Source organism: Mauremys mutica, chromosome 5 (genome assembly GCF_020497125.1).
Source record: "Mauremys mutica isolate MM-2020 ecotype Southern chromosome 5, ASM2049712v1, whole genome shotgun sequence".
In the NCBI taxonomy this organism is placed as follows: domain Eukaryota; kingdom Metazoa; phylum Chordata; order Testudines; family Geoemydidae; genus Mauremys; species Mauremys mutica.
The window spans coordinates 87447083-87466548 of record NC_059076.1 but is presented as its reverse complement, the minus strand read 5'-3'; the positions used below and the strand labels follow the sequence as shown (position 1 = coordinate 87466548).

At 44.3% G+C, this 19466-nt stretch overlaps 1 protein-coding gene across 1 annotated transcript in view; it reads right to left on the bottom strand.

Moving 5' to 3' along the window:
• ASAH1 (N-acylsphingosine amidohydrolase 1) overlaps positions 1-7392 on the bottom strand; it is a 30174-nt gene extending 22782 nt beyond the window's left edge. The window contains exon 1 of the mRNA XM_045017761.1: positions 7237-7392. Within this exon, the coding sequence (XP_044873696.1) occupies positions 7237-7377 (141 nt within the window). The 5' untranslated portion in view covers positions 7378-7392. The remainder of the gene's footprint in view (positions 1-7236) is intronic.
• Between the last annotated feature and the right edge of the window lie 12074 nt (positions 7393-19466).

Genomic DNA, 19466 nt, shown 5'->3' with positions numbered 1-19466 from the left:
CTGTTGTGGATGTGCATTTGCCTATAGTGATCCTCGGTGACCCAGCCTGCCCGCTAATGCACTTGCTCATGAAGCCCTATACAGGCGCCTGGGACAGCGACAAGGAACTCTTCAAATACCAGTGAGCAGCGTGACCTGTGACTGTTCAGTTTCTTTACAGAGAAGCTGAACCTGCCCCTGTTTCTTTACCCAGTTACTGTTGACTCTCCTCTTCGGTTAAATACCCCGTTCTCCCCGTTTCCCCCACTTCCAAGACACGTGTAAAAATAAAATACATGTCACACTGTTACTGAGGAGAGGTTTCTTTATTCATGACTTTTCGTTAAAGGGTTGAAACTGGAACGCAGACTGTGGTGGGTAGGGTGTGCGCTGATGTAAAGACCGCCTCTAAACTCAAGGAATGACAGGCTCCTGCTCCTACAGCGGTCCGCATTGCCGGACTGCTTGTTTCAACGGAGCCTGCCATCCCTCCTTTTTGGGATTCTGTGTGCGGGGGGCTATGTGGCCTTGTGGCGGAGGACGGATACAGATTCCTCTGCTGCGTGACTCAGCGGTCCAGAACAAGGACCGCTGTATAAGATCTGTAACCGCCCTCCCCCGCTAAAAAGTTACATCCCCACCGCCCACACAGACCCTGGAAACCACCTCCCATACCGACCACGGTGCCTACTGACTGCACTGTGTGTGTGACCCGCTGCTGATCCGGCCCCCGTGTCTGTACCCTGGGAAAGGTGCCTGTCCTATGCAATTAGCAACGCACTTCCCCACGCACCCCATTCAAACACAGTCTTCTTTGAAAAAATATGATGGAAACAGTACTTAACAGCAAAGTATTTTTATTACTTAAGTACACAGTTATGGGATGGGACTGGGATTGGGACTTGTTTGAGTCCGGAAGGGAAGGACTTATGCAAACGTAGGGTATGAGAGCTTTTGGTTACTTGAGCACTCTGCTGGGGTGCAGTGACAGTATTCACGGCCCAGGGCGGGCATCCTCCTGGTTATTTAGGGTGAGGGGGATATGTGACTTTGTGGCAGGGGAGGGCGGTTGCAGAGATACTGCCGGAGGCTCTGTCCTGCAGCGGTCCTGCAGAACATACACAAGTCGCCGGAGCGTGTCCGTTTGCTCCCTCACTAGTACAAGCATTGCTTGAGTCGCCTGCTTGTGTTCCTCACGCCACCTCTCCTCCCATTCGCTGTGTGAGCGCTGGTACAGAGAGACTTTCTCCCTCCACTGCCTCTGCTGGTCCGCCTCAGCTAGGTAGCAGCCCACACATTCATCGAAAATCATGTCCCTTGTCTTTTTCTTTCGCCGCCTAATCTTCGCCAGCCTCTGCGAGGGGGATGCTGTGGAAGGTCTGGAGACAGTGGAAGCTGTGAGATGGGAAACAGTTAGTGAATTCCTTGCAAAGATACTTTTTTGCGAACAATTAACTGAGTCTAGGCTGTCTCTGTGAATTTTTTGTTGAGACCCCTGTGCCTGCTGTTGCACAAATCATTTGCGCGGTGGATTCTGGGTAAATGTCGCCAGTCATTCCTTCCTCCGGGAAAGCAACGGCAGACAATCATTTCGAGCACGTTTTCCATGAAATGCCCTGGCACACGCCATAGCGTGGCAACAATGGACCCTATTTTGCCTTTTGTGTATGTCACCGTATGTGTACTAGATGCCGCTGACAGAGGCGGACCAGCAGCGCTACACAGCAGCATGCTTTTGCTTTTGCATGACAGCAGCGATGGTTACCAGGCATACTGTACCGTCTACCATACCATGAACTGGTAAGAAGACGGTAATAAGATGGTCATGGTTACCTGTCCTTTTGCACTGCGCCATTTGGTGCTGTCATAAGTGCCCCTGGCCGATCAGCCAGGGGCGCAAAAGCAAAATTTGGGAATGACTCCCCGAGTCAATCCCTCCTTTTTGGGTATCTAAAAATAGAATCAGTCCTGCCTAGAATATGGGCAACTGTACTAGAGAACCACTGTATCATAGAACCAGAGAGCACAGCTGCTCTCTGGCCAATCATGCATAAATTTTGAGCTGAATGCTATTCACAGGGTGTGCTCCTGAAACAACCCCAGCTGTTCATTCCGTTCTTCCCCCAGCCTTCCTGGGTTCCAATACCATTGTCCCCCCACTTGTGTGATGAAGTAATATAGAATGCATGAATAAGACACAGGTCGTCGTTTGTGAGAAATGAATGGAAGGAAGCCTCCAGCTGCAATGATAGTCCAGAGATGACATTAAGGGGTGTGGAGGAGGGAGCCAATCATCCCTCTGCTAGTCCAGGGGCAATTGAATCTTTTCTTTACAATGAAGGGTGGGGGCTGATGGAGCTCAGCCCCCTGTTGCAATGATGAGGACGGTTACCAGCCATACTGCACCATCTACCATGAAAAATTAGGACCAGGCGACCTTGATCGACCTGTCCCAAGCAAGTTGGTATGGTTACCAGTCCTTTTGCACTGCCCCATGTGCCAATAGGCTGATGATGAGGACGGGTAGCAGTCCTATTGTACCATCAGCCACCCATGGCGGGGTGGGAGGAAGGATGATGTTGTTGAGTGCTGCAGCAGCGCGTCTATCTGCAGCATTCAGTACAGATACGGTGACATGTAAAAGAGTCAACAGAGGATTGTTTTCCCTTTAACTTCTGGGGGTCGGGGGGGGTGCGTAAATTGCCGAGCTATGCCCCGACCCACCGCGGACACTGTGTTTGACCCTAGAAGCATTTGGAGATCAGCCAAGAATGCAAATGCTTTTCGGAGACAGCAGGAACTGTGGGATACCTTGCGTCCTCGTTCCCCCCTCCCTCCATGAGCGTCCATTTGATTCTTTGGCTTTCCGTTACGCTCGTCACGCAGCTGCGTGCTGAGTCTGTGCTATGCCGTCTGTCCGTGGATTTATTAAAAATACTTTGGACCAGGCGTAACATTACAGTAATTCCCCTACTTAGATGCAGGAGTCTCCGAGCGAGATAACCGTGAGGACGGGCACTGAAGGAGATAGAGAGCGCATGCTGCGTGAAATCTAGCACGAACCACGGACCTATGCAGCCGTGCTCTGGGAGGCAGTGCTCCCTGAATACCGCATGAAAGCCTCGCGCGGAAAAGTGTGCTATCACGGAGCACCCAATAAGGCAGCTCTCCCCAGGAACCTCCTGCTGATGCTTATCGATTAACGGCAGGAGAGCTTCGTGGAGATCTCCCAGGAGGATTTCTGTTCTATCACCATATATACAGAGACCTCCTTTTCACACACTTCAGATTGCTGTTATATTAAGAATAAAAGTTAACATGGTTAAAGCACTTACCGACTGCTCCTACCCCTGATTCAGGATCCGGGTTCATGGCCGGGGAGGGTTGGTAGGGGATCTCCGTGACGGTGATGAAGAGATCCTGGCTGTCGGGGACACCAGCGTTGTAAGCGCTGTCGCCTGCCTCGTCCTCCACAAACCCTTCCTCATCTTCCCCGTCCGTGAACATCGTCGAGGAACTGTCTGTCGACACTGTCCCATCATCAGAGTCCATGGTCACTGGTGGGGCAGTGGTGGCAGGCTCCGTAGCATCCGTTGGCCGCTTTGATTTTTTGGTAGGCTTGTCTGGGGTCCTTGATTTTCACGCGTTGCATGACGGCTGTATCCTCTGTCTGTATCATGGCTTTGGAGACCTTCTCGTAGGTCTTTGCATTCCGTTTGTTGGAGCGCAGCTCCGAAAGCACAGACTACTCGCCCCCCCACACCGATCAGATCCAAGAGTTCCCGGTCAGTCTAAGCCGGGTCCCTCTTTCTATTCAGAGATTACATGAACTCCTCTGCTGGAGAGCTCTGCATTGCTGCTGGTGCTGCTGAGCTCGCCCCGATGTCCAACCACAAAATGAGATTCTAACTGTCCAGAAAGGAAAAGGAATTCAAATTTTCCCGGGTCGTTTCCTGTGTGGCTGGTCAGAGCATCGAAGCTCGGACTGCTGTCCAGAGCGTCAACAGAGTGGTGCACTGTGGGATAGCTCCCGGAGCTACTAAGTTCGATTTCCATCCACACCTAGCCTAATTCGAACTAGCCATGTCGAATTTAGCGTTACTCCACCTCTCGGGGTGGAGTACCAAATTCGAACTAAAGAGCCCTCTAGTTCGAATTAAATGGCTTCCTGGTGTGGACGGTTGAGCGGTTAGTTCGAATTAACGCTGCTAAATTCGATTTAAAGTCCTAGTGTAGACCAGGCCTAAGCCACTACAGCAGCATGCTCCATGTCAACATGGAGCCCCAAGGATACACTTGTGTGCAGTCAACTGCAAGATCAGGATCTAAGAATCTGGCTGGATTTTAAGTTCCCCTTTGCCCCCCTTTAATTACCTTTGCAATACTTTCATTATAAACTTATTACAAATATTTGTACTGGTGGAGGCCACATTTTGTATTTGGAGATATGATCACTTGTTCAACAAGACCTTGCAGTTGCATCAAAAAGTCATGTATACATTAGAGTTTGAGTATGTGAGCTCATTCATATGCAATGTCAGCATGCTTGATACAGAATACTTAAGAGGAAAACAATCAAAATGAGGAACTCTGCTTACATAGCATGTCTTTAATTCATTTTATGTCCTGAGACAAAAGTGAAGAGTGTCACTCCAGTGTTTTGAAAAAGGATATGGTAATAGAATTAAGGTTCACTTCTGAAACAAGACAACTGTTACCTAGACCACAGAAAGTCATAAAAGGAAGCAATTGTTCTGTTGTAAATTGCTGTGGACTAGGGAGAATTCAAAGTGGACTCTTCTAAAACAAAGAACTTGCCCTAACTGTATTAGCAGAGATTTTCAAGATATCCTATTAAAGTCAATAGGACTTCTCCTCCTGAATTCCTTATTCTCAGTAGTAGAGATTTTCAGGAATTCTTAGGATTGTTTATTGTTTGATATATTTTCCTTCTAAAATACAGTACAAATTTACGCTACTAAACAATTGTTTAAAAATTGGTAACCATTTTATATAAAATCAATTTGGTATTCACTCCCTCTAAAAATAAAAATGTGTAGCCATACTTAATGGTTTAAAAGGAAATTATCTTAAATTCTCTATATAACACTACAAATAAACACAGCATGCAGTCCTCTTGAGATTCTTCCCTCCTTTCACATTTTAAAAACAGTATTGGTATGTTTGTGTGTAGTACTGCAGTATTTCATCAAGAAGCCTTTGCCAACTTAATCTTTCATACAAGAAAGAAAACAAATGAAAAGTCAGAAGTGTATATTAAGTAAATAAAATATGCAAAATAATCATTGCAAGCACAAGGAAAACTGCCAGGACAATAGCTTATTAATCAAGTAATCTAAAATATATAAAGGGCCTCGCTCTCATATAGCCCATTACTGAAATTTGTTAAATTTAAAAAACAGAATATTTTGAAGTGGTTACATATGATCTAAAATTAACATCCAGGACTTAAACATAGTGTGCTGAACGGCAGCTGCTGTGATTCATAAGGCATCCACTTGTTGCATCTTGTCTTTAATTAGGCCAAAGTCTTGCAAATACTTATTACACAGGTGAGTTACCTTACACATTAGTAGTCTTCTTGAGTTCAGGCTACTCACATATGCCAAGTTAAGTTACTCTCATACATTTTCAAGATGGGGCTTCAGGACCAAGTTCTTCAGGACAGGGATTTAAGTTATCACTGTTTGCATGGTTCCTAGCACAATGAGGTCCCAATTCTGAATGAGGTCTCTAGAAACTATAATCCAAACATAGATCACTTTTATCTCAAAGTATCCCAAAGTGCTTCATAAATGTATACATGTAACTTACTTAATCTACTACTGAAATGAAGTTACAGGTATGGAAAGGATTAGTTCAGAGGTGTACGAAGGTTACAAAAGTTACAGGGCAGCTGCACAGGGCTACCACAAAAGCCAATTTGTGTAAATTTATCAGCTAGGAGTTCAACTAGCTTGGATAGATTTCTGCTATTCTGGCTACTGCCCAAACCTTCAAGTGTTTTCTTTTCCCACTGAAGAAAATCCAAGCTTCAATTCAGAAAAGTTCCTTGGGCCACTAACTTGAGTAGGGAAAGCTAGGTCTTACAAATGTTCTCCACAGGTCACCATTGTTTCTCTGCATATTATCTTGTCTGTACTTTTCCTAACCCAGGGAAGGTGTTAACTGTATGTTTTGTCATAGAAAGCAGACTAATAACTACTACTAATTACTCCTAAAAGATCTCATTTGAATACTGGTTTTCTGCCTATAGCCTTCTACAGAGAATAATCAAGTTTTCCCAATAAAGATCTGCACATTTAAATCACTCTGCTTAACCAACACAACTACTAGTTAACTGTTTCAGGGTCTCACCAAACAGCATGAACAGACCCAGCCACCTCCTGCTTTACAGAATAAAGCTATACTTTACAGTAACCCACACAAAGAGTGGTTTGGGGGCAAATAGTTAAGAGGAGATGAACCTGTAACTTCAGCAGCGCACAAAACAGGATAAAAATCAGTTGATCTTACTGTAGATTGGACAGTACCACTTTCTGCACAGTAAAACACCAAGCATCTCCATCATTAACAAGGGCTACAGTTTATGAGCCTGGCACCTAGAATTTAGTACCTAGATAAGTGGTTTAACTTTCAGAAGGGCTGAGCACCCCCAGCCTCCACTAACGCCAAAGAGGCTAGGATACGAAGAGAAGCAGTCAGAGGCACTGCAGCTGTGCAATGCTAGGTGGTCAGGCTGGTTAACCGAGGTGCCCGGCTTCGGGAACCCCACTCTGAAAGTTTAGACCAATACCAATTACAAGAGCAAATGAGACCAGCTTGACTCCCAGGCTCCTAAACCTCCCACCTACCTGCTACTAACCCAGGCGTGGCAGCCCACTGTCTCCCCTCTCAGCCTGGGGCGGTGCCTCGCTTAGCTAGGTGCGGCCCGTGCACACAACTACCACCGCCAAGGCTCCGTGTCCCCGCCCCCCCCCCGGGGACCCAGGGGCAGCATCAGGCGAGGGCCGCCCCTGCCTGCGAGGAGAACGGTGCAGGCGGCACAACCCCAGCGAGCGCCCGAGCCGGCGAGGGCCGCGCTCCCTCCCGCAAGCAGGGGCAGCCCTCGCCCGGCCCGGCGCTTTCCAGCAAGGCCCGGAGGGACCTGCCCGCCGGGGGAGGGGGAAGCCGCGCACCGACAGCTGCAGCCCGCGGGGAAATGCCCCGCGCCGCAGCCCCCCACGCGCCGCTCACCGGGTCCTCGGCCAGCGCCGCGGCGGCAGCGACCACCAGCAACAACCAGCGCGAGACACTCATCCTGCTGCGAGGCCCCGCCGCGCACTGACTGACGGACCGAGCCGGCACGCGCAGGCACCAAGGGGAAAGTGGTGTCATGTGACACAGCCCACGCCCAGCGTGGGGCGCGCCACGTGACTCGCCATGCCCGGGAAGGTGCCGCTGGCTGTGCAGGGGGGAGAGGCGGTGAGGAATGTTCCACTGGCACCCAGCGAGAAGCGAACAGGGGGCGCGGGGCCAGGCGGCTCTGCAGGGAGCAGCAGCCCCCAGCGCACGCCAAAACCGGCACCAGGAAATGCTATTTTTGCACCCCCGGGATAGGCCTGTGGAACGCTCTGCCTCGGCGATCCAGAGCCGGCAGAGCGAAAAATGGAAGGGCAGGGCTAGTTGTATGGACAGTGAAGTGAGAACACCCAGGCTTGCATTAGCTAAGATTAAAACTGTTTCAGGGCTATAAGCCTTCATGCAGTCACCTAGAATAAACCAGTCACTAACTTCCTGGGGTAAGGAATAGGTTTCCCTCATGGGCAGATTATTCCATAATTGTCCACAACAGGATTTGTTGCCCTTTTACTCCTGGGGGAATCCTGCATCAAAAATTAAAAATTCTGTGCACAGTATTTTAAAATTCTGCGAAATTTATTTGTCAAAATAACAATATAATCATGCTGGTTTCAATTGTTTTGGTAATTTATTTAAACTGCAATACAACGGCTGTCGAATGGTAGTAGGGAGCATTGGAGGAAATCCTCAAATCCTCTCTAATAGTAATGTAGCTAGTATTGATCCTTTCTTCTAGTTGTTAGTTAACAACTATATGCAGCCATATGCTCAGTGTTACATTATAGACAACTGAAGAGCAAGTGAGGGCTGGGGACTCGAAGTCACAATTTATATTGGCTACTGACCATCTCCAGAAAGGTCAGTAGCAAACAATTTGTGGAACACAATTTGATACAAAAAATTTTCAGTCCAAAAATTTAGACAGGTTCTAATCACTAAAGCGCCATAAGCATTTCTAAAGCCACACTGTCTTTTACAATAAGGCTCCTTTACACCACTCTGGCAATGTAAAGGAGTTTTAAAATTTTTACACCTGTTTTATACTCCTGGGGGAATTCACTAAGAACAATGGGAACAATTCACTAAGCAGGCAGAGTCTGCTCCACACCTACCTCCTCAGAAAGACCCCAAAGCCCTGCTCCTCCACGCCAAGCATGCCACAATAGCGAGCAAGAGGGACAGAGTGTCTCTCTCTCTCTCACACATATGTAGGGTGACCAGATGTCCTGATTTTATAGGGACAGTCGTGATTTTTGGGTCTTTTTCTTATATAGGCTCAAATTACCCCCCACCCCGTCCTGATTTTTCACACTTGCTGTCTGGTCACCCTACACATATGACTGCCCAGCCCTCCTGTCCCGGCAGTGATTTATGTCTCTACCGGCTGCTCTGGGCACCCAAACTGACCTTCTGCACTGCCAGGGAGGGGCACATGACCACTCTTGTGGCTTCCTTTTGCATCCCTGTTAGAAATCATTTTTCTGCAGAGGAGCAAAGAAATCTGCGGAGGTCATGAATTTTGCACATGTGCAGTGATGTAAAATTCCCGCAGGAGTACCCCTTCCTCAGAGGCATCTATTAGCTTCTGCCAGATGCAGAATACTGTACTAGACTGGATGGTTCACCATTCTGACCTAGTATGGCAAGTCCTACTTTGCAATCTATGTTATATAAGGAATTTTAGCTGTTTAAAGAAAGACTTGAGGCAGACAATCTATAGCACATTGGGAATGAGGTTGGATATTGCAACATCTCAAAGCAATGATCATTAGTCAACATAATATTGAGTTTCTATTCTCAGAATTCACTGCATGGAGCATGAAGAAACTATTTCAGAGATGAATTGCTTGGAGTCCATCCACACTGAAAGAGATTTCTCAGTTTGTATTTCTGTGAGACTCTTACTTGTTCTCTAGCTCTGTCTTGAAGACAGTGTGCAGATAACTAAAAGTATCTGAGAGATTATAGTTGGTTCTGAACAGTTCAATACCTTATTATAATTATTGGCAAAATATCCTCCCAGATGAGAAACTTTTCCCAACTCTACCCAGCTGGGCATGAATTGTGGTTTAGTTTGGAAGCAACTAGTGATTTTGTTCCTTGCTGTAAGACTAAATTAAATTGTTTTGTAGTGTTGGAAGGGAGGTGAGCTCTGAAGTGGTAGACAACAAGATTAGTTGGCTTTAGGAGTACACTACGCTCCCCTATACCAGTCCAGTTGGCAGTGCAGTGGAGGCCCAGGGCTAAGGCAGGCTCCCTGCCTGCCTTAGCTCCGTGCAGCTGCTGGAAGCAGCTGCCGGCTCCCTGTGGCCCCTAGGCACTGGGGCAGCCAGAGACTGGGAGGCTCCATGTGCTGCCCCTGCCCCGAGTACCGGCTCCACAGCTTCCATTGACCAGGAACCACGACCAATGGGAGCTGCAGGGGGCAGTGCCTGCGGGTGCGAAAGCAGCACGTACCACACAGAGCTGCTTGGCCATTCATGCGCCTAGAGATGGCAGGTACCTGGCGGCTGCTTCAGAGAATCGCGGTAAGTGCTGCCAGGACCCCACACCCCAATCCTCTGACCCAGCCTGGAGCCCCCTCCTGCACCCCAAACTCCTCATTCCCAGCCCCACCCCCAGCCAGAGCCCACACCCCTTCTGCACCCCAACCCTTGGGCCCAGCCCGGAGCCTCCTCTTGCACTCCAAGCCCCTCATCCCCAGCCCCACCTCCCCCACACCCCAACCCCCTGGCCCAGCCTGGAGCCCTCCCCCCCTCCCTCCTGCACTGGAACCCCTTGCCCCAGCCTGGAGCCCCCTCCTGCACCCCAAGCCCCTTATCCCCAGCCCTACCCCAGAGCCCACACCCCCCAGCCCAGAGCCCGTACTCCCTCCTGCAGCCAAAAGGAAGAGCTATTGGTTTTCCAGTGAGGAACAACAGCCCTTCTTACTGAACTCCAACTCCACCAGCACTCAGCAACTCTCAGCGTTGTTGTAGAGAGAGAAGAAATAAGGACGTCCCTTGTGATAAGGGACTGTTGGCAACCGTAAGGGGAGGCCTCTGGGGTGCCTCTGACAGTCATGCCTCATAGGCACAGCACTGCCTTGGAGCTCAGTCTCTTCTTTGTGGAGCTAGGAGTTCTAGGTGAGCCTCAAGCCCTATGGCTGAGAGAGACAAAAGGGCTGTTTTCCCTTCTGCTACAGGGAGCAACCTTAGGTCTGCTTCTCCTCCTGCTGCTGTAACCCAACTCCTTGCAGCCCGCTGTCTCCCACAAACAGTGTCCCTGTCCAGGCTCTCAGTGCATGTCAGGCTGGTCCCAGTCATATGCAAGCTCTCCAGGGTCTGCGGATGGTCTTCCAAGCCGTGCAAGCAGGTTCTGATATGGTAACTCCTTTTCCTCCTCCTCCCAAACAAGGGGTCTGTCTGATGCAGCTCCAATGTCAGGATGGTTCCAGCAGCCAGGCACAGGCTATGCAGGATCTGTATGTGTTTGCCCCAGGCTATCAGTCAGACTCCAAGTCCCCAGGCCTCACCAGCAGTTTGTGTCCCTCAAGCAAAAGCCAGGCAAGTGGTTTCAGTAGCATTTCCCCAATCCTCTGTGCTGCTGAAGCATGAGCTGCTGGAAGCTCCTTTTCTCAAGCCCCCAGAATACAAAGAGGGACACATTTATCGCAGATTTATATTTTGAAGTGCCTGGAAATCAGTTAATTCAGGGCTGCACTGTGCTAGTTGTTGTGCAAACATACAGTAAACAACAGTCCTTACCGCTAAGAGCTTTGGGGCCTCCGTTGTCCTTTGATCTATGACAGCATCAGCCGACGCAGAGCTCTTTTTCAAGAAGAGATCAGCTTTTGGAGTATTGTAGAATAGCTTCGGCACTATGAAACAATATCAAAATTATATCTTTCAAGTAGTTGAAACAGGAATTGCCAAATTATTTGCATGACAACCTTGATGCTGCAAACACTTCGAGTGATGGCTTATTATCAAGGTACAGCTGCTAGTTTGCTGGCTGATCTTTGGGGACCTATTTTGACTTATTTGGGTGAATGATTAATAGGAATAAGTGGGAGTGAAGCAATCTCCAAAGACTTTTGCTATTGTCTTGTTGCCTGGGTTAAACATTCAGACTACTGTCGGCAATGAGGATGACCATATCTACCTCAGTGGATGCACTCTGAGCTGTAAAATGAAACACATGGAGTCAAGCCCTCAGCTGTGCCTATGTCATGCTCCTGCAGCTGAGGTTGGGCTGGAAGTGAAGATGACTCTAAGTCACCTTTCCATTCTCTCAAATCTACGCTGTAGACTGTTTTCCTCCAACATAGGGTAGCCCAAGGGATGCTGTAAATTAAATCAGTTGGAGCACTTTCATAGGGACTACTCCACCAGCTGATGATTTATCTCATGGGAATCCTTACCGGACTCTTTAAGGCAGCTTTCCAGCTGTTGTGGTCTGCTGCTGCAGCACAAAACAGCTGGAACAGGAGCCAAAGAACTGGTTCATAATCTTTCTCCGTATGATCTGGTTCTGTGTTGTGGTTTATCTCCTTTTGGTGGTGCCTTCTGCAAGCCTGGGAGTCATGAACTGTATGAAGAAATGTATTAAGAAATCTAACACAGGTATCATTTCATCCGAAGAGGATGGAACACTTAGATATTGCAAATGGAAAGTTCCTGAGATTATAGCAATCCAACCTTGGGCTGAAATAGTTTTTAACCTTTAGAGATAAGGACAGAATTGTTAACAAACAGCAGGATCGTGGGCAGTGAGGAAGGTTGCATGAACCTGATCAGACTAGTCCAGTCTTTTTGGAATTAATGTGTTTTTTCTTTTGTATCTATAGGTGTGTTGGCTTTGAATAGTTTAATAAAAATAGGATATCATTATCTGTAGTATAGTGAAGTCAAAAGAGTTACAGTGAGGATTAATTTGGCCTAATAACTTTATCAGTAATACACCCAGAAACACCCAACCCCGAGGCGCTCAGGTCAAATGAAAACCTTATCAAATATAAGATGTGAAAACCTCATAAAACACATAGTTATAGTTGGGGAGGTACTTACCTTATAGACATGTGTATACAGGAGAGTTCATGTAACTTGCCCAAAGCTATACAGCAAGCTAGTGGCAGAACCAGGATGAGAAGTGAGTGGCCCACTTATCCCACCAGTTGTGCAGCTGCATGGCTGAATTCAACAGCAGCGATTTAAAAAACATGAAAATCAAACAAAATATACTTTGTAGATGTTGCATTCCAAACACTGAAGCATTGTGCTACTGCATAAGACGTAACATAACATTGATTATGAAGTATCAGAGGGGTAGCTGTGTTAGACTGGATACGTAAAAGCAGCAAAGAGTCCTGTGGCACCTTATAGACTAACAGATGTATTGGAGCATGAGCTTTTCGTGTTGCATCCAACGAAGTGGGTATTCACCCACGAAAGCTCATGCTCCAATACGTCTGTTAGTCTATAAGGTGCCACAGGACTCTTTGCTGTTTTATGGATTATGAAAAAAGTCAGTCTAAGGGTGCAGTTTCGCAAACCCTTATCACATGAATAGTTCAAAGTAGGATGAGTCAGAGGAAGGCTGTGGTTAAAGCACAGGACTGAGAATCAGGCAATTTGGGTTTCATTAGAGAGATCTATTCTATTTTCTCTTTGTTTGGGAAGTCACTTGATGCCTGCTTTTCAGTAGTGCTGAGCACTTGTAGCTCTCATTGATCTCAACTGAAATTGGGAGGGTTCAGTACCTCCTTAAATTCATATTCACAGAACAAGGCACTTCTAAGCACAAAGCTGAACCTGGCTTATTTTATTTATTTATTTATTTGTATTACTGTAGCATCTAGGAGCCTTAGTCATGCCCCAAAATCCTACTGTGTTAGGCTCTGAACAGACTGAAAGGAAAAAATGGTCTCTCCCTCAGAGCAGTAATAATTTTTTTCTTCCTCACAAGGTGTTAGGAAGATTTTATTCTTTAATGTTTGTAAACCTGAGTGAGCTCCTTGGCTAGAGGTGCTGTAGAAGGGCAAAACAGTATTATTCACTTGGGTTGGTTGAAAGTTTCCATCAACTGTTTTTCAACAGAAAATCGGGTTTTCAACAAAATCAATTTTTTGCGGAAAGTGTTTGCTTTCCATGGAAAATCTTGACTTTTCATCCAACCCCCCTCCCAAATTTTAGGCTTTCATGGAGAGCATAAGGGAACAATGAAACAATACTGGTTAGCATATAAGCACAAAAAGTCTAAATTTTCCATGAGAATCCCCCTCCCAAATTTCCAGTGAACTCTTTTTAATCTGTTTGCATTATTCAAGTAGAATGAAAAACAAAACAGACCACATATCTACTGAAAGTAGATATATTCAGTAACTCTATTTAATAACTCACTCTTAACCTGAAAGTGTCTCTTTATGGCAGTACAGTTAATACCATATAGAATAATATAAATTATTACATTGAGAACAGGTCTGAGCCGCTGAATTTCCAACTTGAGTGTGTAACATTTCAGCTGTAATGCTGCATTAGTGTATTTTATTTTTTTGACATTTCTTTCTCTGATACAATACTTGTTTCACTGAACAGAAACTTGATGAACAGGTTCTAGTTGATTGCATTTGGCTTGTTTTAAAAGAGTGATACTTGACTGGTTTTCAGCTGATACAGCAACTTAAAACACTAACCCAAAATGGAACCTACCTTAAAAATAAATATTAAAAAGAGTGTCCTGACTGGAAAAAAAAAATCTGTTATGCAAAAGTGAGTCTGCAATACCAGGATTCTACCTTCGCTGTTAAGCAACCCTGTAGAACTAGGTTTAATTTTGTATGCATTGGTCTATCTAATTGCTCTGCCTATTTGCTTAGTTCTTTTTATCAGGTTATGGTAATAAAGCTTAGTCTCCTGAAACTCTTGGGTGGGTGGGGGGGGGTGGGGGGTGGGGGGTGGTAAGGGGTAAGGAGTTTTTGTTGTCTTACCTGCTCAAGAATGCAACAGGCAGATGACCCACAGGCATGCAACCACAAAGCTAACACAGATTGTGTCTATTATTTATGTATCACTGTACCTGATGTTTTACAGTGCTATAAATAACTCAGCAAACAGAAGACAAGGTCCAGATGCTAAAGAGTTTTCAATAAAAAAATAAAAACTAGTATTGTTTTAATACTATGTGCTTTGTACTAAAACATAGGCACTCTACTGCAATTAAAGTAACAATAGTGTGGCATTATGTGTGAATGTTAAGTATGTAGGCCTTCTGGGAATGGGAGCATTTTAATTTTGTTTCTTCTGATTTTTCCAATGGCCTACTCAGTTTCTAGGCATCTCACATAATTTAAAGCACACATAAACAAGATATAAATTCTTTAATAAGTTAGTTTATACAGTTATTCAAGTTATTCAGGTATTGAACTGCCCCACAAATAAATAAAACCCAGATGGTATGAAGATGAGAGAATGTTTTGGCAAATGCCAATGGGTTACTGTACTGAGCGGGAGGCACTGAAGAAGGTACAGTGTCAGAAAAGGATGAAGGAAACAAAGTGTTAGTGCCTGAAGCAAATATAGGGTGTGCAGCAGTGTGTAGGAAGTCAGTTAATAGATGCAGACAGGTGTGGAGTTGCATAAAGCCTTTACAGTAACGATGAGAAGCCTGATGTGGACGATGTGAAATCAGTGTACAGATTTGAGAAATAGGGAAAATTGCTGCTGTAACAGTGGAGAGCTCAGCACTTTGACGGGAGTGTCTCATCATCAAAGGGCTCTGGAAGCTTATTTTAGTACCTAATGCACAGAAAATCACCTACACTAATTTCTTTGGTGTCTAGCTGTCTTTCTACTTGGGTGTCCTCATTGGGGGTGGGTGGAGGGGAACATATCTTGCATGTGGCAGAACACTGGTTTCATATTTACTGGTGATAGCTGGATGCATTGTTTTGGTCTACTGGAAGAAAAGAGACCAGCCAGCTTAATCTTGCTAGTTTACAAGAGTATATTACACCATTTCCATGGAAAAACTGATGTGCATCAAATGCCAACAGAGAATAGCTGAACATCTGGTTTCCAGTTTTCAAGTATGCAGTTAATGCAGATAACCTTGGTACGTATAGGATAAGAATGTATTTCTGTTTTTCTTATATTAGATTCCTAAATCAAACCAGGACTACAACTTAGCTCAACCTCAGTTGCAATGGGCCAAATTCTTCCATGGCAAAACTCCTTTGAAAAAAAAAATATTGTGCACTATACAAATGTTTTTTTTTGTCACTTATGTTGCTTCCGCATTAGATTAATATCTACTAATTGGGCAGTGTAATAACAAAATATTAAGATAAAAGAGAAGCATGTGCTGAAAACGTTCACACCCTCAGAACATGAATATCATCAGAGTTCTATACTTATTGTAGCTAGTTACAATGGTGCATATTTATTACTTTCCAATAGAACTCTTTTTTTTTAAAGAAGGAGTAAAGGGACATATTAGATGAGATCAGGACAGCATGAAAGTTAGATGGTATCAAGGGAGTGCAGACCATAAGAAGATACTATAGTTATTGTATTATCTAAGAATAGACAACTTTTCTTGCATACAGTTACTAAAGAATAGACAGGAGTCTGAGTGGTAATGATGGAGGAAAAGCTACATTTACAGATATCATAGAAGAAAAAATGATAGGATTTAACAAAGGTTTTGATTTTGCATGAAGGAAAGAGAGGACTCGAAGAGGACACCAAAGTTCTAACCCTAAGTAATAGGGAGGCTTATCAGTTCAGTATTACAGGCTCTTTATTAATAATCTTTTTTTTTCTGTTTGGGAAACAACATATGGATCACTCAGAAAAACAATTGCTGAGTAACAAAGCAATTATTTTGTTTCTCTTTATACCCTCCCAGCACGTGTCTATACCTGGGCAGGTCAATGTTACTGAGAAAGTTTTGCTAGCATACTCTATATGGGACTTTTGTTGGGGCCTTTAACCCCGACAGCGAAATTCGTTGTCTGATCACAGAGAGACAGGCAACACCAGCAAGGTCCAATCAAAAGCCCTTTATTGACAAGTGCACGCATCAATAAAGGGCAGCTCGTCTCCAGTGAGAACCAGCAGCACTTTTCAGCTTAGTATTAGCCTATATAGACAGTTTTATTATGTCATACATCACTCACTTGAGCAAAACCCACCCCCCTTTGTTTAACAACTTAAAACTAGACACTTTTAATATACACACATGCCTAGACTTTATGTCTACAACTTTAGATTATTAATTATATCTTAACAACACCCAAAAGTTAAAAATACAGGGGAGTTTTAAACAAACCTATAACTCACCCAAAGAGTTAGAATCTGAACCGTGGGATGCTAGAATTGCTTATCAGTTCTTCAAACACTGTCCTTAGCAGAGCTAATGGTATGCCAGGAATGCAATCCCTGGCTTATCTCACGTTTTCCAGGGCTCTGTAAAACAATGCTGCTTCTCAGTACTTTTCCACTCTGGGATTACCCAGAAACCTCTCTAAGCCTGACTTCAGTCAGGTTGGCATAACTGTTTTGCCTGCTATATTTTCATTCAGGCCTAACACTTTCCTAAATGGAAGAGGCCCTGGTGTATCTATCTTTCAGTGGAATTATTCCATCACAGGAGAAGGCGGGGATTTAAGCCTGCAGGTTTGAACCCATCATATCGAGGAGCCCTGTACAAGAGGGTTTGTATTCAGTCCAGAGACAAGGTGGGTGAAGTAACCTCTTACTGAACCGTCCTGTTGGTTAAAGACACAAGCTTTCAAACACCACAGAGCTCTTTTTCTGGTCCAATATTCAGTTCAGACAGGTCGGTATCATTCACAGCAGTCCTGTCAGTAAAGCAGAAGAGTTCTGAAGGTTTTTCTGAAGCTAAGAACTAGTGTGTTGGAAATTTACCAGATTGTGTCCCTACACTGGGTGGTAAGAGGGAACTGAGGGAGGGTCACAGCTGCCCTGCCCTTTATGTCCTCATACAGGAGCATGAGGAGGCATAGGACATGAGTGGCCCCGATGGATACTATTAAAAAGATTCCAATCTCAGACTGACAGATATTCATTTAACTTTGTCATTAAATGAAACAGACTTGTGCAGTAGCAGGCTATTCTTTTTACAGTCAATTTTAAGAACACAAACACACTTTAACATAGGAACCAAGCATTTCTTTTAAAAGTTTTCTAAGCCTAACAATTGCCAACTTTTTGAGAATTCTTTACCTAATTGTGTTTCATTTGGCTGCCTGTGCCTGATTTATATTTTAGACAATTGAGAAATATTGGTATTAATGCCAGACACACTGTAAATGGCTATTTGGTCTTTATTTCCACATTTTTAAACAACCATGGACACTGGGCTTTTGCTACTCGTGTAGAGATTGGCATAGCTAAGATTATATTTTAAAAAAATCAGAGTGATCTCATTATGGGGTAAGCTTTATATACAATATCTGAACTCATTCACAAAAACTGTTTATCCACTGATCATATAAGCATCTTTTTTTTGTTTGATTTTATGGGGTGTTATCTCTGTAACATATCAATGCATACCCTGCCTCTAAGGCTTCAGGAGCAGTATATGACTTGCATTACTGCTTGACTAAGGCTTTACACGCCTCTTCAATTTTTCTTAGGGTGTGTCCCAAAGGACTCAAGCCAAATTCTCATATGCAATCCTACAGTTAGCCCAAACAGAAATATATTGTACATGATATGTGTCTGTGGGTATGGGAGGGATGGGGCATTAAGAATCCTATGTAAAGGAAGGGATGTAATTCCATGGGAAGTCCATGAAATAATTAGAAACACAAGGATCAAATTTGGTAACTATATGACTACTTTATTTCATTCTAATTGATCTGCAAACTCCCTGGAGTAGCTTACTCTGATAGGTAAAATACTGCCATAAAGTAGAAATAAAGAATAGAAATGAAAGACCAATTTTCAACATGGTAAAAGGTTAAAGCAGGGTGATATGAGGCTCTGTACAAGGATTGGAGTTCAATTATATTTTAATTATCTTTGTAAAATGAGTGAAAAGTGATATTGCAGAATTTGCAGGTGGCACAATTCTAGAGTTTAGTCAAGCCTGCAGAATACTATGAGGAACTTCAGAGGGACCTAACAAAGCTAGGTAGATGGGCAGCACCAGATCAGATGAAATTTGTTGTTGACAAAATGCAAGATAGTGCATAAAAGTGAAGGGGCAAAAAAAAAAAGGAGAGAAAAACCCAAGTGTCAGCATGGACAGGTTCAATGTGCTCTACAGCAGTGGTTCTCAACTAGGGCTGTGCCTACCCCATGGGGTACGCAGAGCTCTTCCAGGGAGTACATAAACTCATCTAGCTCTCTGCCTAACTATACAACAGGCTACATAAAAAGCACTAGTGAAGTCAGTACAAATTAACATTTCATAGACAATAACTTGTTTATACTGCTTTATATACTATACACTGAAAGGTAAGCATAATGTTTATATTCTAATTGATTTATTTTATAATTATAGGGTAAAAATGAGAAAGTAAGCCATTTTTCTGTAGTAGGGTGGCTGTGACACATTTTTTGTATTTTTGTCTGATTTGTAAGCAAGTAATTTTTAAGTGAGGTGAAACTTGGGGTACGCAAAGGAAATCGGGCTCCTGAAAGGGGTACAGTAGTCTGGAAAGGTTGAGAGCCACTGCTCTACGGCAACTGTCAAAAGAAAATACATGATGATGCATAAAGGAAGAACATAATACTGAGAACGTAACACCATTAATCAAACTATAGTTTCCCTTACTTGGAATACTGTATTCAGTTTTAGTTACCCTACCTCAAAACAATGTGGCAGAAATAGAAATTCAGACATGGGTGATGAATATGACTAGATCATGGCAAGATTTTATATGAGGAGGAATTGAAAAGACCAGAACTGCTTCGTTTAGAGAGGAGACAAATGGTAAGTGATATAATGGAAGTATACAACATAATCAAATAGCACAGAAAAGATAAACTGAGTGCCCCTTTTATCCTTTTTCACAATCCAAGAACAAGTGGGATGTTCACTGAAATTGGAAAGCAACAAATTCAAAACGGATACCTGCAAATACTAAAAAAAAAAAACCCACAAAAAACACCTGA